This window comes from Rhinopithecus roxellana, chromosome 4 (genome assembly GCF_007565055.1).
Source record: "Rhinopithecus roxellana isolate Shanxi Qingling chromosome 4, ASM756505v1, whole genome shotgun sequence".
NCBI lineage: Eukaryota > Metazoa > Chordata > Mammalia > Primates > Cercopithecidae > Rhinopithecus > Rhinopithecus roxellana.
This window is the reverse complement of record NC_044552.1, coordinates 31,105,766-31,128,199: the sequence shown is the minus strand read 5'-3', so window position 1 is coordinate 31,128,199 and position 22,434 is coordinate 31,105,766. Positions and strand designations below refer to the sequence as shown.

The 22,434-nt window shown below is 43.9% G+C and overlaps 1 protein-coding gene across 3 annotated transcripts in view; it reads right to left on the bottom strand.

The window, feature by feature from the left end:
* CMTR1 (cap methyltransferase 1) overlaps window positions 1-22,434 on the bottom strand; it is a 48,987-nt gene that overhangs the window by 8,601 nt on the left and 17,952 nt on the right. For all 3 annotated transcript variants that reach the window (XR_004056790.1, XR_004056789.1, XM_010389714.2), the window contains exons 6-16: window positions 21,083-21,154; window positions 19,779-19,873; window positions 19,608-19,680; window positions 14,082-14,280; window positions 13,210-13,328; window positions 11,234-11,330; window positions 10,789-10,921; window positions 9,886-10,065; window positions 1,827-1,883; window positions 998-1,055; window positions 416-484 (exon numbers count right to left, since the gene is read on the bottom strand). Coding sequence is in view for 1 of the 3 variants with exons in the window: in XM_010389714.2 (XP_010388016.1) it covers window positions 416-484; window positions 998-1,055; window positions 1,827-1,883; window positions 9,886-10,065; window positions 10,789-10,921; window positions 11,234-11,330; window positions 13,210-13,328; window positions 14,082-14,280; window positions 19,608-19,680; window positions 19,779-19,873; window positions 21,083-21,154 (1,152 nt within the window). In the remaining 2 variants the exon portion in view is untranslated. The remainder of the gene's footprint in view (window positions 1-415; window positions 485-997; window positions 1,056-1,826; window positions 1,884-9,885; window positions 10,066-10,788; window positions 10,922-11,233; window positions 11,331-13,209; window positions 13,329-14,081; window positions 14,281-19,607; window positions 19,681-19,778; window positions 19,874-21,082; window positions 21,155-22,434) is intronic.

Sequence of the window (22,434 nt, the reverse complement as noted above, 5' to 3'; positions counted from 1 at the left end):
CAAAGAAGCTGGGGTTTAGGCCAACCCTGCTGTGGGCTTCCCTGGCAGCTCCCTTCACCCTATGCCCAGCTCCCTTGTCTAAGATCATCCTATACTCTGTGTCTCTTTTGTAGGCAAATCCCACAGGACCCTGAACTTGCCAGGGTGACAGAGCCAGAACCACCCTTTGGGTGGCAGGAATGCTGAGCACAGGCACTGAAGATGAGAATCTTCCGTTGGCCTGACTGCTCTTGGGGAATTCAACACCCTATACCAAAGGTTTCCCACTGTGGCAGCCTTAGCTCTGCCCCTTAGAATCCATGAGGGGCATCTGCACAAACCCTCTGGAGGCCATGCATTTGGGGCCTCAGTGATACTATCCACATCTAGAGACGGATCTCTAACTTTTTATTTCCACCACAGATACCAGTCTTACCTGGATTAGCTCAAAGAACTTTGATTTGGGGTCAGAGGAAGAAGGAGCCACACGAGCCTGGTCTGGGATCTGAAATAAGACAGCAAAGAGCCTTGACTTTCAAATGCCCGTTTGACCGAGGCCGTGTATGAGTGTACGCAGGTGGAGGATAGGGTCAGACTGGGGAGGAGGAATGGCACACAACAAAGGAGGCTAGGCTGACAGGGATGGAGGTGGATAATTCACTCACTGCTCCCTTTCAGACCCTGTGGCAATGCACCCCAAAGGCTACTTCCCTTTCTCTGGGGCTCTCTGTGGTCAGTGCTGCTACATGGGGCCACCAGTTGCAAAACTGATGCCAGTCCACCTCCCCACACCCCACCCCTTAGTCCTTTCTGACCCAGCTGCAGGGTCAAACCTGCAGTGAAAGGGCCAAGGAGGTAACTACCAGCAATGCCGAAAAGTCAACCTCTGGGATGCTGTGAGGGTAGCATATATTTTTGGATGCAGAGAGACCCTAAGGTGACAGGATTGGGAATTAACCCCATTCTTCTCTACGGCTTCCCTGCCCTGAAGCAGCAATGGGCTGGGGGAGACACTCACCCCCCAGAGTCGGAGGCACTCCTTCCGGATCTCTGCCTGTCGAGGCTCACTCAGTGTCCTGGGAGTATGAAGCCAGTCAGTGATTAAAATCTCTACGAGACACAGGAGTGCCCCCAGTGCACCCCTCACATCCCATAGAGAGGAGGCCTGAATGAATGAACATGTGAGTGTACACACAGACACTATGCTGCCACTGGCCCAGCGTGATTACAACACATGCAAGGCTCTCCTTTTGAAGATGAGCTCAAACATACATGAAATGGGATTACCTGCCCTTCTCACCACAGTGGGAAAGGAGAAAGTGCCCTCCAGACCACCTGGATGCCAGGGTCCTCTCTGACACCCCTTTTCAATCACCCATCAACATGTTCTAGCTCCTCTTCTGCTGACACAGGCCATACTAAACCTGTCTCAGCAGATGTCACCATGCCCCACAAGGCTGAATTAGCTTATGTTCACCCCCTACCAGAGGTTTCTCTGATCAGTCCTACCTCTCCTCTCTTGATCACTCTTTACTCTGTGTCCCCTGAACATTATGTATTCTACTTGTGCTATGCCACTGTATAACCCTCTGATGCACTGTTAATAAACTTTCCTGTATCCGTTTCCTGGGTTACTATTATCTGCCCAAAGACAGTGTAAAGTATTTGGGGACAAGGTTCACGTCATATGCTTCTCTGGCATCCTTCAGAGACCACAGCAGAGTATGAGATAAGAGTAGGTGTTTTAAAATGTTTCTTGAAATGAAAAAAACAACCAGCTTGGGGGGAGGAGCAAAGCAAGATCTTCCCTTGAAATAGGTGGTTTCTGAAAAGTGGGCAACACTCACGTGTCTTGAACAAAGGCATGGATTTTTGCCAGAGCTTTGATCTGCAGACCACAGTGGCTAGAAGAAAAAAAAAATTGTTTGATCTCATGATTACCAAAAAAGACAGGTAACTGACATCAGGACAGAGAGGTTAAACTGGAGCAGTGGCCATCTACGTTTGGTGAAGGAGCTGGAGAGTTGAGAAAGAAACCCACACCCCACCCCACAGTGCAGTTATGTGGGGCTTACTGAAGGATGAGGGTAGAACAGGAAAACCAAGTCACTCAGTTCTTAGATCCCAAGTCCTACTAAAAGGAAGCTTCTAATCCCACCCTTAAATCATCTGAGAGTAGAGGTGAGCTCATTCAAAGCCCAGACTCGGTTCAACTATAGACTAAGCTTACTCGACCCATGTATAGTAACAGCTACCCTTTCTACTTTAGTCTTCACTGTTCTTTACATACAATGCCTGGCATTTAATAAAAAATTATGAGGCATATGATGAAGCAAGAAAATGCTACCCATTGGCAAGAGGGAAAACAAGCCAACAGAATAAGACCCAGAGATGGCCCAAATGTTGGAATTCTCAGATGGGGCCTTTAAGATAACTGTAATAAACATGTTAAAAGATCTACTGGAAAGGGTGAATGACATATATAAAAAGGTGAAGATTTTCAGCAGAGATATAGAAACTATTTTTTAAAGGCAAATAGAAATTCTAGAAATGAAAATATGTTCGAGATGAGAAATTATTTTGCTGGGATTGGCAGACTGAACATAGTAGAGGAAAGAACCAGTGAACTTGAGGACAGACATGTCAATAGAAACCCAAACTGAAACATAAAAGAGGAAAAAAAGTGAAAAAAAAACCAAAAACGGATCATCTAGGTATTGGGGACAATAGCAAACTGCTTAACATAAACATAATTGGAGTTCCAGAAGCAGAGGAAAGAATAAAACAATATATTAGGCTGGGTGTGGTGGCTCACGCCTGTAATCCCAGCACTCTGGGAGGCTAAGGCTGGCGGATCATCTGAGGTCAGGAGTTTGAGACCAGCCTGACCAACATGGTGAAATTCTGTCTCTACTAAAAACACAAAAACTAGCCAGGCATGGTGGTGGGCGCCTGTAATCCCAACTACTCGGGAGGCTGAAGCAGGTGAATCACTTGAACCCCAGAGGAGGAGGCTGCAGTGAGCTGAGATTGCACCACTGCACTCCAGCCTGGGCAACAGAGTGAGACTCCATCTCAAAAAAAAACAAAAACAAAAAAAAAACACCAATAAAACAACATATTGACAAACTAATGGCCAAGAAATTTCCTGAAGTGTTGAATGAAATCAATCCACAGATCCAAGGTCAGTGAACCCCAAGCAGAATAAATACAAAGAAAACTACATATAAATGTATCAAGGTTGATATACTAAAAATAACAGATAAAATATTAAAAGCAGCCGGAAGGGAAAAAGACACATGACATACAGGAAAACAACAGGAATAATGGCTGACTTTTCATCAGAAACAAGGGAGGCAGAGAACCATGGAATCATATCTTTAAAGTGCAAAAAACATCAACCTCAAATTCTATACCCAGTGAAAATATCCTTCAAAAATGAAAGGGAAATATACATACATACATACATACATATATATATATATTTTTTTTTTTGAGACAGAGTCTTGCTCTGTCGCCCAGGCTGGAGTGCAGTGGCCAGATCTCAGCTCACTGCAAGCTCCGCCTCCCAGGTTCACACCATTCTCCTGCCTCAGCCTCCCGAGTAGCTGGGACTACAGGCGCCCGCCACCTCGCCTGGCTAGTTTTTTGTATTTTTTTTTTTAGTAGAGATGGGGTTTCACCATGTTAGCCAGGATGGTCTCGATCTCCTGACCTTGTGATCCACCCGTATCGGCCTCCCAAAGTGCTGGGATTACAGGCTTGAGCCACCGCGCCCGGCCTTTTTTTTTTTTGAGACAGAGTCTCACTCTATCACCCAGGCTGGAGTGCAGTGGCACGATCTTGGCTCACTGCAACCTCCGCCCCCTGGGTTCAAGCAATTCTCTTGCCAGACAGTTTCACCATGTTGGGCAGGCCAGTCTCAAGCTCCTGGCCTGAAGTGATCCACCTGCCTCGGCCTCCCAAAGTGCTGGAATTACAGGCATGAGCCACCATGCCTGGTCTAAATACATTATTTTTATTTATTTATTTATTTAAGATGAAGTCTTGCTCTCTCACCTAGGCTAGAGTGCAATGGCACAATCCCAGCTCAATGCAACCTCCGCCTCCCAGGTTCAAGTGCTTCTTCTGCCTCAGCCTCCCGAGTAGCTGGGATTACAGGTACCCGCCATCATGCCGGGCTAATTTTTGTACTTTTGTAGAGACGAGGTTTCACCATGTTGGTCAGGCTGGTCTCGAACTCCTGACCTCAGGTGATCCACCTGCCTAAGCCTCCCAAAGTCCTGGGATTATAGGCATGAGCCACCACACCTGGCCTAAATATATTTTTAAATACACAAAAGCAGGGAATTAGTCTCCAGCAGACTTGTACTACAAAGATAGGCTAAAAGAAATTCTTTAGGCTGAAGCGAAATGATTCCAAATGGAAATCTGGTTCTACAGGAAGGAATGAAGAACACCAGAAAGGGTAAGTATGTCAGTAAATACCAAACACCTTTTTAAAAAAAATTAGATATATATGTGCATGCGTGTGCATCTTTAAAAGACTATAAGCAGTTTAAAGTAAAAATAGTAATTATATAAACTAGGGTTTATATAAAAACAAAAACACAAAGACAAAAGAATAGCATATGTCGTGTTGTAAGGTTCTTACACTGTTCATAAAGCAACGAAATAGTTTTGGAAGGCAGACTGATTAATTAAAGGTGCATATTGTAATCTCTAGAGCAACAACTAAAACAAAACAAAATAAAGTCATGTAAAAAACCCCAAGGAGATAAAAAGAATACTAAAAAATACTGAATTATTTAAAAAATACTGAATTAGTTATTAAAAAATACTGAATTAGTTATTAAAAAATACTGAATTAGTCCCACCAAAAATGGAGGGAAGAAAGGAAGAGAAGAACAAAGAACAGACAGGATAAACAGAAATCAACCAAGACAGAGGATTTAGAGCCAAACATTAATAATTACACTCAATGTAAATGTACCAATCACCCCAATTAAAATGCTGAGACTTCTATACAGGTCAGACTGGACAAAAAGGTAAGACTTACCCACATGTTGTCTATAAGAAACACATTTAATCATAAAGACAAAGGTAGAAGGACAAAAAAAGACCACACAAACACTAAGCTAAAGAAAGCTTAAGTGGCTATATTAATGTCAGATAAAGCAGACTTTCAGACAAGGAGTATTACTGGAAATAGGGTATTTCATAACGACAAAAGGTCAATTCATCAAGAAAACAAAACTGTCTTTTTTAAACGTGCATGTGCCTAATAACAAAGATCCCAAATAACTGAAGAACTGACAAAACTAATGGGAGACACAGACAGCTCAATAATCATAAAGACTTTAACAACCCTCTTAGCAACTGACAGAATAAGTACTCAAAATATCAGTGAAGATTTAGAAGATCTGAAAAACACTATGAACTAACTTGACCAAATTAACATTTATAGAACATTATACCAAGCAACACCAAGATAGAGCATATGATGGGCCATAAAATAAGCCTCATTAAGTTTCAAAGGATCAAAATCATACAGAATACATTCTCTGAGAATGGTGTGACTAAATCTAACAGGTATCTTAAAAATCCTAAATTATCTGAACATTAAATACGACATACACATAATCTATGAATCAAAGAACAAATCATAAGGAAAAAATTTAAAATATATGAGCCATAGGATAATTAAAAGACACATATCAAAATGTAGGAGATTCGGCTAAAGCATCCTTTTTTTTTTTTTGAGACAGGGTCTCATTCTGTCATCCGGGCTGGAGGGCAGTGGTGCAATCTTGGCTCACTGCAACCTCCACCTTCTCGGCTCAAGCAATCCTCTTGCCTCAGCCTCCTGAGTAGCTGGTACCACAGGTATAAGCCACCATGCCCAGCTAATTTTTATACGTTTTGTAGAGATAGGGCTTCAACCATGTTGCCCAGGCTGGTTTCAAACTCCTGAGCATAAGTAATCAACTGCCTTGGTCTCCCAAAGTGCTGGGATTACAGGTGTGAGTCACCGTGCCTGGCCCTAAAGGATCCTTGAAGGGAAATTCATAACATTAAAAAAATTATATATATACACATATATATGTGCAGAAATAGAAAAGCCCATCCTAAAATTTATAAGGAATCTCAAGGGACACCAAATAGCCAGAATAATCTTGAAAATGATGAGCAAAGTTAGAGAACTCACACTTCCTGATATTAAAACTTCCTACAAAGCTACAGTAATAAAAACTGTCTACTACTGGCATAGAGACAGACACATAAACCAACGGAAGAGATAGCCCAGAAATAAACTCTTATATATATGATCAAATGATAGATGCCAAGACCAATCAATGGGGAAAGGGCAGTGTTTTCAACTAATGGTGCTGGGAAAACTAGATATTCACATGCAAACTGACTCTCACCTAATACTATACACAAAAATTAACTTAAAATGAATCAAAGATCTAAATGTAACACATAAAACTGTAAAACTTGGCCAGGCGCAGTGGCTCATGCCTGTAATTCCAGCACTTTGGGAGGCCGAGGCGGGAGGATCACGAGGTCAAAAGATCGAGACCATCCTGGCCAAGAGATGGAGACCATCCTGGCCAACATGGTGAAACTCTGTCTCTACTAAAAATACAAAAATTAGCTGAGCATGGTGGCACACACCTGTAATCCCAGCTACTCGGGAGGTTGAGACCGGAGAATTGCTTGAACCTGGGAGGCACAGATTGCAGTGAGCTGAGATTGCACCACTGTATTCCAGCCTGGCAACAGAGCAAGACTCCGTCTCAAAAAAAAAAGAAAAAAAAAAAAAGAAACTGTAAAACTCTTTAAAAACATAGAGGAAAGATTAATGACATTGAATTTAACAATGATTTCCTGCATATAACACCAAAAGCACAAGGAATAAAAGAAAAAAATAGGTAAATTGGATTACATCAAAATTTTAAACTTAAGTGCATCAAAGGACCCAATCAATGCAGTGGGAAAAAAAACCCCTACAGAATCGCAGATATTTTCAAATCACATATCTGACAAGTGATTAATATCCAGAATATTTAAAGAACTCCTACAATTCAACAACAACAACAAAAAAAAAAAACAATTAAAAATAGCCAAAGGTCAGCCAGACATGGTGGCTCGTGCCTGAAATCCCAGCACTTTGGGAGGCCTAGGTGGGCGGATCACCTGAGGTCAGTTCAAGACCAGCCTGGCCAACATGTTGTAACCTGTCTCTACTAAAAACACAAAAATTAGCTGGGCATGGTGGCAGGTGCCTGTAATCCCAGCTACTCACAGGACTTGTATCCAGAATGTAAAATAATTCCTGCAACTTGATAAAAAGGCAAATCAATTTTTTTAAATGTTCAAAAGACTTGAAGAAACACTTCATAAAAGAAGATATACAAGTAGCCAATAAGCACACACAAAGGGGTTCAATATAATCAGTTGTCACAGAAATACATATTGAAACCACAATGATATAACGCTATACCCCACCAAATGATTAAAATAAAAGACTGATAATACCAAGTGCTGACAAAGATGTAATCAGAACTTCATATTTTGCTGGAAGGAGAATAAAACAATGTATATAAATTGTTTTATTGTTTTTATATATAATATACAATTTTTTTTTTGAGACAGAGTCTTGCTCATTGCCCAGGCTGGAGTGCAATGGCGCGATCTCAGTTCACTGCAACCTCCACCTCCCAGGTTCAAGCGATTCTCCTGCCTCAGCCTCCCCAGTAGCTGGGATTACAGGCATGTGCCACCACGCCCAGCTAATTTTATATTTTTAGTAGAGATAGGGTTTCACCATATTGGCCAGGCTAGTCTCGAACTCCCGACCTCAGGTGATCCACCCACCTCGGCCTCCCAAAGTGCTGGGATTACAGGCATGAGCCACGGCGCCCAGCCATAATATACATATTATATATATACTATATACATATACATTGTTTTATTGTGTGTGTGTGTGTATATATATATATGATACACACACACAGTGTTTTAGAAAACTATGTGGTATTTTAAAATAAACATACATCTCCTCTATGATCCAGAATTTCCCACTCAGGTATTTACCCAAGGGAAATTACAACATTTGTCCACCCAAGCTTTGTATAAGAATGTTTTTATCAGCTTTATTTGTAACAGCCCCAAACTGTCAAGTGGCCATTGACAAAAGAATCCCTATACAATGGAATGGAATACTAGTCAGCAAGAAAACCAAACCAACTAACACAATATGAATGAATCTCAAAAACATGATGAGGAAAAAATCCCAGACACAAAATACAAAGTTCTAGAACAAGCAAAACTAACCGGTGGTGATAAAAATCAGAAGAGGGGTTACTTTGGGGTTGCCTGAGTAGCGGCACAAGGAAATTTCCTTAGGTGATGGAAACGTTTTTTATCTTTTTTTTTTTTTTTCTCTGTTGCCCAGGCTGGAGTGCAGTGGCACAATCTCGGCTCACTGCAAGCTCCGCCTCCTGGGTTCACGCCATTCTCCTGCCTCAGCCTCCCAAGTAGCTGGGACTACAGGCACCTGCCACCACGCCCGGCTTATTTTTTGTATTTGTAGTAGAGACAAAGTTTCACCATGTTAGCCAGGATGGTCTCGATCTCCTGACCTCGTGATCTGCCCGCCTCGGCCTCCCAAAGTGCTGGGATTACAGGCATGAGCCACTACGCCCAGTCACGTTTTTTATCTTAATAGGGATGGTAGGCTACAAGGCTATATGCATTTGTCAAAACTGATTAAAGTATACACTTAAGATTTACATTTCACTTACAGAATTATACTTCCACTTTTTTAGAAAAAGAAAAGTGGATGGTTATAGAGTTGCTTAAATACTCTGTGCTATTGGAACCATTGAAAAGAAGTCCAGTTCTGCCATGCTTCTACGCACACTTGTTCAGCCAAAAGACATGTTCCATAACCCAGAAGTGTTATAAAGCCCTAGCCAGTCTGATCCCTGGGCCTGTTTGCTTCCTCATCTATAACATGCTGAAGTTTACTGTCTGCTCCACTTTGGTGCCTACCATTGCTATCAAAATGAGGGAGCTTATATGGTAGTACTGTGGAAAGTCAAAACACAAGGCGATACTGGAAAAATAGAAGAGAATAGGACAAAGACTTCCTCCCCTTCTGTGATTCTCCAGGGCCACCTATATCTTCAAACTTCTCTGGGGGACTTAAGGTTGGACCCTTAACTAAGGCCTTTCCAACACCTGTTTGGCCCCCTAAGAGAGCACTTTCTGTTGATGAACTGCTACTATACAACCCACCAACCTATCTCCAAGCACTTTTTTCTAAGGCCTGCCCACTGAGAAAACTAAGCCAAATATCACAACTTCAAATTATTACCACTAACAGGGAGTGGGGAAAACAAAGAAGATACAGAAAACAGCATTTGGATCACCAGCTGGGAAACTCATGAGCTGGCAAAAGTTTGGGCACTTCCAAAGCATGTTATACACATGCTTTCCATCCATCTCCTGCCTCCAAACAGGGACTTCTCTAGGCAATAAGCATGATGGCCTTCTACAAACAGCAGCAATTAAAGGGAAATTACTCCTGCCTCCAGGGACACAGGCTGCTCTCTGTCAGCTATACACAGGCTCCTGCGTATACACAGGCACCTGTGGGCAGGCCTATACTAGCCAGGCACCTACCTGCCACCCTTGGGATAGGGCCTGGCAGCAGGATGGGGGTCCCTGAGGGTAACTAACCAAAGTCCCAGGCAGCCCTGGAACCAGCAGACCATACTCAGTTGCCAATTTGTCAGGATTGACAAAGTGATACCAAGAGCCAACCATTCAGTCTTTCACTCTCTGGTCTTCCTTAGGACCTCAGTGGTACCAGCAAAAACCAGCCCGTTGGCTTACCTCTCATTGGACCGTATCATGTAGTCAGTAAATTCATGGTCTCCCTTGATCACCTCCAGGGGGACCACCAAGTTGACGTCGGAATCAGTGTTCCGCAGCTGATTGAGTTTAATATTCACTGCGAAGAGGTAATCCCGAACGTCATCTATGCCCACCTTCAGGCCCTTGCACACCACATACCTGGCAGGAGATACTCTGTCACTCCACCGAGCAAGGGCTTCCTCCCCATACATTCCTTTCCCCCAACCCCTTGTGGAATCACAAAGCTTCACAACTTCCCTATTCAACCTTAGGCCTATGCACAAAGAACAACACAGACCCTTTGCGCGCTAAAGTTCCCCTCAAATCCTTCCCTGTTAAGCTCTATTTCTACTCTCTATGGCAGTAGTTCCTAACTTCCCTGTGACAGACGGGCTGCGTCACAATCACCTGGGGAGTCTGTCAAATTACAGACCTAATGAATCAAACTCTCCCAGGAGAAGGTCCAGAAATATGTGTTTGTAACAAGCCACCTGGCAATTCTGATTAGTTGCGTTTTCTCTCACCTTGTGTGTGGGCAGTGTCACACTAGGACCCCAGCAGTGCCTCTGGATAGCAGCTCCTTGCCCCTTCCCAGCCCATGCCCCCCGAAGTGTCCCTGCTATTGGTCACCTTCTCCTGGACCAAGCTGAGAGTCCCTCACATAAGCATGGAGAATAAGGCTTAGGAGAAGGAGGCAGAAGCTGAACTGGCACATCACAAGACCAAAAGATCCAGGAATCCTGAATCCTGTTGGCTCTCATCACTTCTTTAAAGTCAAGGTTTTAAATGTAGCTTAAGAGGTCATGCCAGAGAGATGCACCATGATTTGCTGTTCTCACATTTAGCCAACGAATCTGGCTAATACAGAGAGAAAGGCTTCACCTCTCTGAGTTGGCAGGACGGCTGGTAATAGGCTTGAAGAGACAAACTCGTTCAAAGCAGCAGTACAGCAGGTAGACAAGCCCCACACTAAACGGTGTGAACAGGTCAAAGGTTTTACAGATGAAGTGGCCTCCTAGATTAGAGAGAAAACACCAAAAGCAGCCAATGGGTCTATTCCAAGAGATGGGTGAAGTAGTCTTGGGAGTAAATATGACAAAGTCAAGGAACCAGCACCTGGGTCCGTTAAAAGTCAGAGACAATTTAAGGGGGAGAACCAGTTTTGGAGGGGACTTTGAGGGTTCTTTCTCCCTAAATTACTCATTTAGCTACCTGTCAGCTAACACAAGCAGATTTTTTAACTTCCCCTCCAACCCCTTATACATGCTCTTGTCCAATAGGGCCTCTAGTGGGTCCTGGGGTGAGGAGACAGCTGAGGAAGTGTCACCTGTCCGGACAATGGACAGCGCCATGAGGAACTGACACAGAAGCAGCTGCTTGCTGAGGATCTCCTGCAGGTTCTCCTGCCCCTCCACCGAGAAACCCTGAAATGAGAGCACAAGGAATGGGGTTGGAAAGAGAAAGGAGAGGGACTGAGAATAACATCACTACCTTATCTTCATCAAGAGTTCTTGAAGTATTTTCATTGATCACCATCTGACTGATGAAGAAGCAGCTTAGTGTTGAGTTATTTTAGAAGGTCACTGGGCTTGTTAGATGGAGTAAGCACAGGACTCAGACCTACCACTGGACCAGCTCCACTTTCCTGCTCTATCATTCCCAGGGGATGGAACCAAGCCTACTTTTCCAAGGAGATGGTCTAGAAAGTGTTTTAACTCACGGGAATCCCGGGAAGAGTAAGGCAGAACAGAGTCAAAGTATTGGCTAGTCAGAGGTCAACTACAACATAAGAAACAGAATGCTCTGGTGAGTCCTAACAAGACCAGGGAGTGAGTGCAGTGAGAAAACTTGCTTCGGCTTCCCATTCTGGTGACAGGAGAAAAGTTAACCTTCCTAGTTATAGTAATCTTTCTCTGTTGACTCAGGTTTTACTTATAATACCCCCTTTCCCATCCTAAGACCACAGTGCCTCTTCTCTCCAGCTGGCAGACTCTCTGGCCAGGGTATTTACCGAAAGAATGTGTAATGCTATTTCTAGAGTGGTCTCCCTCCTTGTGAGATCCCAGCAGGAGACAGAGAGTCAGGCTTACATAAAAGTAAAGGAGGCCAGGGGACATCGGGTGGCAGAGTGTTGTTAAATGGGTATAGTTTCTGTTTTGCAAAATGAAAACTTCTGAAAATCTGTTGCACAACACTGTGAATAGACTTAACACTGCTGTTAACACTTAAAAATGATTAAGATGATCAAATTTGTGTTTTTTACAATAAAATATAAAAATAAAAAGGACGCTGATCTCTATTAAACAGGCCCCAACCAGGCCAGGTCTCCCTGACTCAGTTCTACAAAAGTGATAGCTAAAGGACTCAGAATAAAAAATGTTTAGCAGTGTCTTCCAGACTTAAAGATGCTTCTCAAAATGCATGTCTAATTATGGAGTCAATTAAAAAAAAAAAAAAAAGCCTAGGTCACCCCTCTACACTGCTGAAGTGCTGAAGCAGAAAGCCCTTGAGTTCGCAACTCTATAGCTGCCACACTGCAACAGCTGCCTCATAAGCGCTATCAGACTCCCACATCTGCTCAGCTAGAGCAGCCCCTCCCTCACAGCCAGCCCCAAGCCTGTCATCTGTCGTTCCCTGCTGTGCACAGTGCTTCAGTGAGCCTGGGCATCTTTGGATATCACGCTGACATCCTGCCCACCTTCCTTCAGTAGCCACATAGCTACTGCTTGAGAGGCCACCCTAAGAGCCCCAGAGGCTTTTCTCAACTCTAGCTATATGACCCTGAAGCAGCTGCCACATTGTCTGTCCTTCCTCTAGAGTAAGTGGTGGCTCACTCCAGAAAGGAATGCCTGCATTGTCAGATTAATGGGTGAGAGCTTCTGCTGAACAAAGCTGCAATGGGCTTCCCTCTGTGCCTCAAGCAGCTGCCTGTAGACAAGGCCTCTTGAACTTTCACTTTAGCCCAGCCCTGACAAGAGCCTCCCATGGATTCCCGTGCTGTCGTCTTTGGTTAGGTGGCCATCTGTCAGCCTATGAGAGGCTTACAGGTGACCATGTATAGATAGCCTCCACCAGGAGCAACACCAAGATCACCCTACTCCAGGCAAAGGTATCCACAACATCAGTCTCTACGAAAGTATCATTTAAAAAATGTACAGAAAGAATAAAAATGCATCCCCTACAATCTGAATTGTGAAATACCACCTTTGGGGGCAGCTAAAGAACCAGACAAAACAAACAATTCTCAAACCTCTAAAATAACAAATCCTTAATGCATCAGTCTATGGAAAAAAGGTAACCTACCCCATCAGCCATCAGAAAGTGGACACCCTTGCGATCTGTGTTATCCAGGACAAAATTCCGAAAAGCAGAGATGTTCTCTGGGCGGGTGATATCTCCATCTCCATCAATCCCACCCTCACCTGTCAGAATACAAGAGTCATAGTGAGTTCATCTGCCCTATACATGTCAGGAGCTGGGACACGAGTGCTCTGGGACAGAGAACACAGGCATCAGGTGTCTCGAGAACTAGGGCCCATCCTGCAAGGCTCCCTTACAGTGATGGACCAGGAGGAAGAATAGTACCCTGTTATAATGAAACACAGTCCCAAAGGAGTTGACCAGCCAAAAATCATCAACTCTTGGAACTTTCTCTTCAAGACCCAAATTGTGTTTAAGGCACCAACATCTAGGCATCAATTTTTTAATAAGGACTGTTTAGAAAGGACTTAGGATTTGCTGCCAAATTACAATCAACATAGAGCAGAGGGACTGCTGTGGGTTGCCGAGCTTTCTGCAACTCAGTGCATTCCACACCTGGCACAGAGGACTAGAGATGGGCATGGGTTTGTAGTTGTTAATAACCCTGCCAGTTCTCAGCCAGAGATCAGGCAGCTTCACTATCTCCTGCCACCACAAAAGCAGAGTGCTCCTGAAAGGAGGAATTAATAGAGCCTTGATGAGAATCTGCTGAGGGAAGTGTTTGACCCGTATTCTACACGCCCAGGGTAAAAAGGTATAGTCCAGAGGAAACCAAGATTCTGACAAGAACTGTGAAGCCCAGGGTAAGAGACAGGAAAGAAAACATGGTATGTGGATAACAACTGCTTCTGACCTGAAGTCCCCATAGAGGGGCTGTCCCTCATATCTCCTAGTACCCTCCTCAGTGTCCCTACCATAATAGGGTTCGAAGAGTTCACTGGAAGCAGAGTAGAAGTCCTCCAGCTTGAAGTCATTAGGGCCCTTCAAAGTCATTCCAAAGCCCTTTGCATGCCACTTCTTCCTCCACAGCACATACTCTGAGAAGCCACCTGGGCCTGCACAGACGTCGGCAAAGTAAAGAAGCTCAGCTTCCCGGTCCTTCACCAGTGGCTTCTGCAAAGGGAAATGAAGGACAGGAGAGGAAGGAAAACAAGACAGCTCAATGGGGAACAGGAAGGAGAATGCAGGGAGAGTAAAATAAGCCTTTCGGCAAGTACAATCCAGAGCTCCCACCAGGGCCACAGCACCCAGGAAATGTATCTTCTGGTGATCAACACCCTTTAGTGTTGCCTCATCCACTCTCAAAATACCCACAACACCTATCACATCACCAGGCCTAGCTCAGACTCCTCATAAAAACATCTTCATGGAGCCGGGCGTGGTGGCTCACGCCTGTAATCCCAGCACTTTGGGAGGCCAGAGAGGCGGATAGTCTGAGGTCAGGGGTTTGACACCAGCCTGGTCAACATGGTAAAACCCTGTCTCTACTAAAAATACTAAACATTAGCCAGGCGTGGTGGCGCACACCTGTAAACCCAGCTACTCGGGAGGCTGAGGCATGAGAATTGCTTGAACCTGAGAGGCACAGGTTGCAGTGAGCTGAGATCGTGTCACTGCACTTGAGCCTGGGCGACAGAGCGAGACCCTGTCGCCAGGGTTGTCTCAACAACAACAAAAATCTTTATGGGTATCTGACTGTACATTTTTTATTTCTCAGAGTGTTTTCCTCACCATATACTGCCTTTCAAGAGTCCTACTGAACAGAATATGCCCCACATTACAGATAAGGAAAAAGAGGCACCAAGATACAAAGTCACAAAGTAATCTGTTCACAGCCAGTCTGCAACAAAGCTAAATTAGGGTCCAGTTGGCCTAACCACTAGACTCACGTCTTCCTGTCCAACCAAAGCCTGAGGGGCTCTAACATCACCCTCTCCCAGCCACAGGAACCTCCCTTTTCCCATCATAGCCTCTGTCTTCCCTTCTCCCCTTCCTCCTTGGCTCTCCCAACCACCTTTTAAAAAAATCCCAAATAACTTTTTATTTTGGAATAATTTTAGATTTACAGAAAAGGTGCCAAGATAGTACAGAGTTCCTGTACCCCTCAGCCAGTTTCCAGTTTTGTTAACACCTTACACCATGGTATGTTTAGCAAAACTAAGAACATTGGTACCTTACTATTAACTAAACTCCAGACTTCATTTAGATTTCACTAATGTTCTTTTTCTGTTTGGGATCCAATCCTGGACACCACATTGCATTTGGTCTTTCTCCTTTTTTGCACTCCCTTTCTTCTTCTCCTGCCCAGTGCTGGGTGTGGGGCTGGGGCAGGGCACAGTCAGAAGCTGACAAGACAGAGAGGGAAGGAAATACTGGTGTGCAGCAACAGCAGCTTCCAGGCAACCATCAGAGCACCCAGCAAATTCAGGACTGACTAACAATCATTTGAATTTTGGCATAATTACATTTGTGGCCCCTTGAATAGCTTTCGCTCTCTCTCCCCAGCATTTTTTTTTTTTTTTTTTTTTTTTTTGTAGCAATGAGGTCTCACTCAGCCCATGCTGGGGTGCAATGGTGCAGTAATAACTCACTGAAACCTTGAACTCCTGAGCTCAGGCAATCTTCTTTCTTCAGCCTCCTGAGTAGCTGGAACCGGCAGGCACACATTACCACGTTCAGCACATTTTTTTTTTTTTTTTTTTTTTTTAGAGACAGGATCTTGGTTTATTGCCCAGGCTGGCCTCAAACTCCTGGACTCAAGCAATCCTCCCACTTCAGCCTCCCACAGTGTTGGAATTACAAGTGGAAGTCACCATGCCCAGCCTAGCTTTATCTCTTAACCTCACATTTATGCTGAACCCAGTACTGGCCCATATTGTATGTTTATACTTCTCTTTTACGCAAATGCTAGGTATGCTCTTACCCACACCTGAGCCCTAGACAGTGAAATTCTACCCACCCTCCACAGCAGAGAGGATGAACCATTTGCACTGGTGACAACAAAAGGTTGAGTTATACAAGTGGGTAACTGCAAAAGACTAGAGTTTGCCTCAGACCATGATGAACACTCAGCCAGAAGAGGTTCAGGGACCTCAGTCTTCCCTCTCTACAGGTTCGGCATGGCTGAGTACTGGTCTGAAGTTCTGCAGCTGCTAGATAACGATTAGAAAGCTTTAGGGGAAATAGTCCCAAGAAAGAAATAGAAATACTAACGTTTACAACCCAATCACTTCTTGGTGAGATGGGCCTTTCTTCTGATGATAGCTATCTAGCTTTATCAAAATAGTGAAAAAGTCTCTGGAGAAAGTAGGGACTTTAGCTAAAAATAAATGTCATCATCCTGCGATAAGCCCACTCCAGGCATGCTGGGTCTTAATCATTCTTTCTCCACTTCCCTACTAAGCCACCCCAGCATTCTTGGTTCCTGAGCCATCAATTATTCATCTTTTGGATTATATTCATTTGCACACAAAAAAGACCTAATGGTATTCACCAAGAACACTATGTAGCATCTTCGAGTCAGCGTGGTGGTAATGAGGCAGGGGTCACAAGTTTAAGCCCTACACATACTGCAAAGAGGGAAAACAAGGTTCCTTGCCACCGGCCGTGCCCTCTGAGTGAACCACTGGTCCAAAGGAAGACTGGGAGAAGGATGCAGAATGATCGATGCGAGCACCTCACCCCTGAAAAGGGGGCATGAATATGACCTCATTCTGTGATTTCAAGACGTATGGTCGTTATAGGTCATGGCCAGGAAGTCTTTTCACAGGAAGGACAGCTGGGGTTCTCAGCCCTGCTACTTACTGCCTGTGCAGTCAAGGACAAGTACACAATATAAGTCATTAAGCTTGAGCTTGCTCAGTTATAAATTGGGACTGATGCAGGTATTTCTCCAGGCTGTCGTAGGACTAAATAAAGTATCCTATATTGAAAAGCTTTACAAACTGTGAAGTATTAAACAAATTAATGCAAGATGATATTGTACTCAATCAGATCAACTTCCTCAGAGTCAAAACTCTCATCCCTTTCCACATTTTTCTCTTTCCAGTGGTGAGTACAGCAGCACTCCGAGTACACTCAATGGAAATTAGACAAATGATGTCTACATTCCTTTGTCTTCTGCAGTGCTTCACATACAATGTATTCTTGTCTCAACAACATCCCCAGGCACACAAACCCTTGATATAATGTAACAGTTTATAATATGCTTCCATATACTCCAAGGATCTAAATTTCCCTCCTTCCTTTGTCTCTTCAGTTCTTGCTTACAGCTTCTTTATTTTCTGCCCCTCACCCCCTTTCTCCTTTACCATAACCTGCAGCACCACAGACCTACTTAAAAACTTCACAGTTGGCTAGGCGTGGGAGTTCACGCCTGTAATCCCAACACTGGGAGGTCAAGGCAGGCGGATCACCTGAGGTTGGGAGTTTAAGGCCAGCCTGACCAAAATGGAAAAACGCTGTCTCCACTAAAAATACAAAATTAGCCGGACGTGGTGGCGCATGCCTGTAATCCCAGCTACTTGGGAGGCTGAGGCAGGAGAATCCCTTGAACCCAGGAGGCCAGAGGTTGCAGTGAGCTGAGATCGCACCATTGCAGTCCAGCCTGGGTAACAACAGCAAAACTCCGTCTCAAAAAAAAAAAAAAGAAAAAAAAAAACAACTTCAGAGTCTGCTCTCTCCATCACCTGTTATCACCTCCTAACCTCTCCACATTCCAAGCTTCAAATTCTCCTGCTCTTAGTCTACAATTTGCCTGATCCAAGAGCCACTGTGACCCTACCAAATGTGGGTGTGTGCCTGGGCCTTCAGCCACTCCCTCTTCTGCTGGGGACTGTTCTAGTGTCTCTGCTTGCCTGAAAACCACACCAAACCTGTTGGGCTTGGCTGTATCTCTGGTCCTCAGGGGAAAACGGAAATGAAAAGAGAGAATAAAACACTAGGGGCTCATGAGAAATCACTTTTTTTATAGTGGAACGTAGAGAAACATCTCTGAAAGGGCAGTTCTCCGTGGCCACTAACAATCAATTCAGGTCAAGAAGCTGCCTGAAGCATTACGAACACGGCTGCCTTTTCCTATGTAACTGACGTCTCTACCCTCGACCTGAATGGTACAATCCTGATGCCTACTTCATTTTCATGACAGCAAAAGGCAATAACCAGATACCAGCTGCTGGAGGCATTTATATTCAAAAGCCAAAAAAGACACTGTGACTTCCCATCAGCTTGACAGAGCTCCTCTGCCAGGCAGGGGTTTAAAGGAAATCATTTGGAGCTCAGAAAATTAAATCAACATCATATCAACCTAATTTTCTCAAGATGCTAATTCCAAGAGCCCTTTTGTGCTGCCTGCTGGTACTGGGGAACGAGGAGGGAGACCTGGGAGCGAAAAATGAGTAGTGGCTGGAGGGGCTACATGCCAGTTTTGCCAGCAAGGAGGAAGCAGTTACGTAGGTGGAGCTGAAACATTAAAGAACTTGGAAAATAAGTTTCTTTAGCCAGTGGATAATCAGGGGGTCTAGTGGAATGATGGTGAGTGAAGCAGAAACAGGTTTTGGGATAGCTGGCTCCTGGCCCTGTCACGGTCAAAGAAAAGTAACTTTCTAGGACCAGGTAAAAATGCTTTGAAACCCTGAAGGGTATTCTAGAATGAAATTTCCTTTTTTTCTTTCTCTATCACTATGGAGAGTCTATGTTCAGAGAAATGAGATGCAGCAGAGTAGAAAATCATTTTGCTTTACCATTTCTTGAAAGGGCCAAGGCCTTTTAATTACGATCCCACACAAAGCTTGTTCAAAGAGGCCGAGAAGGAAAGTGGCTCAGTCTAAAATTACAGTCTCAGTGCTGGGACAACTCTTAAGAGCCTTTTGGTTCTACCCCAGCCCTCTGGCAGGTCAGTACAGCTCATTTCAGAACGAGGCAGCTGAGGCCCAAAGAAGGTATAAACTTAAGTAATCCCTCCTGCTTCATAAATGCTATGTCCCTCCTCACCACATTCCAACAACAGAGGCTAGATTTTCAGATACAACACTGATTTTAAATAGATCAGTGAAAAGGCCCACTAAAATGCCCACATTTCATCCAACACTCAAACCATATTTCCCAGTACCCCCTCTCATACCAGAAACAGCACCCAAATCAGGTGATGTCACCAAGTTTCAATCTGGAAAATAGCTTGCTATATAAAAACAATATTCACCTTTTCACTCTACCTTCTGTAGGGTTAGGGGCTCGGATTCCAGGACTGAAGCCCTGGAGACAACTGCTTCACTCCTGGGACCACAGAAGCACTGTGGGACCCTATCTGAGGAGCTCAAAGGAAAATATCTCCATCACACAGTCAGAATACTCTCCTAGCATTGAACAAATGGCAATGGCTGAGCCACTGAAGCTTAAACCCACTTAGCACCATGAATTCAGAAGCAGAATCTTGTTCTCACCCCATAAGAGTCCCGCGGATTTGTGAACATGCGATCAAACACAAAATCCATGTTAGCCATCTTCATTGCTGCCCTGCAATAAAGCAAGACAGAAAAGTACTGGATGTACTAGGCTCAACTGAAAAGGTAGAGCAGGGAGCACCAGGGGAGGGGAGGGAAATGTCAGCAAACCTGTTTAGAAAGAAGACTCCTCGGATCATCTCGTAGGGATTGGCCCGAGTCCGAGCTCGCCGCATCTCTTCCCCATCCAGGACATCAAACACGCTCTGCCCAGAGAATCAGAACCTCAAGGTGAGCTCCAGGATAGGAAAGGGATCTTAAGAGCATGCAGTGCCCAACTCACAGCCCTCCAAGGAACAAGGTTCCTGTGGCATCTCAGCTCTGAAATGTCTCACTGTGTGACCCCAGACAGGTTGCTTAATCACTTGCTCAACTACCTTGCTGGTAAATTGGTGAAAAAAAACAACAAAAAACAAAAACAAAAACAAAAACAAAAACAAAAACAAAACAATGTAAGCAGGTGCCTGGCACATGGCAAATGGTTAAAAAACAGCACCCGCTGCTACACACAGAGCCACCTCTGGGAATTGCTAATCCTCATAGTAAATCTGTTTCTCCATTCCATACCAGCAGCTACTCTCCAAGGGATCAAAGTTCTGGTATGAAGGCTTACCTGACTAGAGCTCACTTAGAGAGAGGAGAAACAAACAAACAAGACCAACATTTTCTGATGGCATCTACCACACAGTAGCGATCCCTTCTCTCAAACTTCCCTGACCAATTTCCTCTCTAAAGAAATCCTCACATTACCTGAGTTCCAGTCACCTTATGGATATTCCCAACCCTATGACTGCCAAAAAATAAAATCTGTGAGGCTAGTCTGAGGCCTGCCTTCTTCACCAACCCATTTCCTCCTCAGAGTTCCCCTGACTCATTCTGCCCACAGATAATGTGATTCTCAATTAGGCCAAAAAGTATCAAGGGGAGGCTAACATTTACCCAGGTACTTCACACCCACTATTTCATTTAGTTCTCACAACAACCCCAATAAATGAGTATTTTCTCCTCATTTTATAGATGAGGAAACTCAAACTCAGAGAAGATAAAGCAACTGGGCCAAGTTCACACAGCAAAAAGTTGCAGATCTTGGATTTGAATCCCGGTCTATCTGATGCTGAAGAATGACTCCAAACCTTTTGCTACACCAGGCCCTCCCAGGATTACAATGAAAAGACCCACTGAGGTTAGGCGGATCCATTCTTGGCTGCTGACCACAGGGACAGCACAACACCCACAGGGCAGAACAGTCACCCAGGAAAAGGATAATTTGCAGATATGAATCAAGCTATGCATCTGATCTCCAGTAAAAATCTTAACTTTAGCCTTCCCACAACCAACTCAAAGGAGAAATGGAAAAGTCCAGCAAATCACCTCCCACAAGGTTTTCATATCTGGTTCTAGCCACAAGGCCTTACCTTACACTGCAACACACTATGAAGCAGCTCTTCCCCACAAAACTCTGTTTCATCTTCAATAATCATCTTTCTCTACAGGGAGAAAAAAGCAGTAAGTAATGACCACATATGACTCCAATTGTCAGGGATGAAAGAAGAAATTAGGGTTCCAAGTAAGTAGAGCAAGAAGGGACTTGGTTCTCTGCCAAGAAACATTAATCCCTGAAGGGTGGGAAAGAGAAAATCCTAAACCCCTCTGGCTATTCTCCAGATGGCTATGAGATGAAGCACCCCCTCACCCCCACCCCGGGAGCTCTGAGTAGAGCACCATATGGACACAAGACTCATGAATGCTGAGGCTGGGAACACCAAACAGGAAGGAGATATTCAAGCTATCTAACCCTGGAGCATGGAGGCAGAAGGATGGGGAATGCCTCAAATGACAAAAGCTTGTCCTTCCACCAGGAAGCCTCTCACTCTGTGATGAGTACAAATGCATGATACTAGGCACTGACCTGGTAGCATTTCAGAAAACAGGGACATTAAGGGGTCTCACAGGGATATCAAGTGCAACCCCCATATGAGTGAAGCCACCTCTAAACCAGTGAAACTCAATCTCTTTGGTCTCAGGTTTTACACTCTTAAAAATTATTGAGGATCCTGAAGAATTTTTGTTTATGCGGGATAGATAATAGACAGATAATCTATTATCTAGAATTCAAATAATTATATTTGAAATTAAAACTGAGATTTTAAAAATATTTTTCAATTCAGTTGAAAAGACTGTTAACATAAATGCTTTTCAGAAATATATTTTCAGAAAAATAACCATATTTCAAAAAAGAAAAAAATTAGTGAGGACAGTGGTACTGTTTTCCATTTTTGCAAATTTCTTCAGCATCTGGCTTAACAAGGACAGCGTTTCCTTTCTGCTTTTTCATTCAATCTGTTGTAATATCACATCATAGCCTCTGGAAAATTCCACTGGATACTTGTGACAGAATGAGGGTGAAAAGTGCAAATAACTTTTCAATATCATTATGAAAACAGTTTTGCCCTTGTGGACTCCCTGAAAGGGTCTTAGAGATCCCCGGGAGCACATATACTTTGAGAACTGCCCTCTAGACCTATTGATTTGGTGGCCATCTACTTTATTCTCACAATTTTCCAGAAGAAGATTAAACAAATTCCCTCTGTAACAATTCCCTCATTACTTTCTGAGGACAATGTCCTTTCATCTAGCAGTGATCAGAATATACACAGATATGTATGGTAAGCCACTTCAAAAGGCATCCACGAAGAAGATAGAGGTTACACATTTTGTCTGCCTTACAATTTAAATGACTCGGAGAAAAGAAAAAGCCCTGCCATAT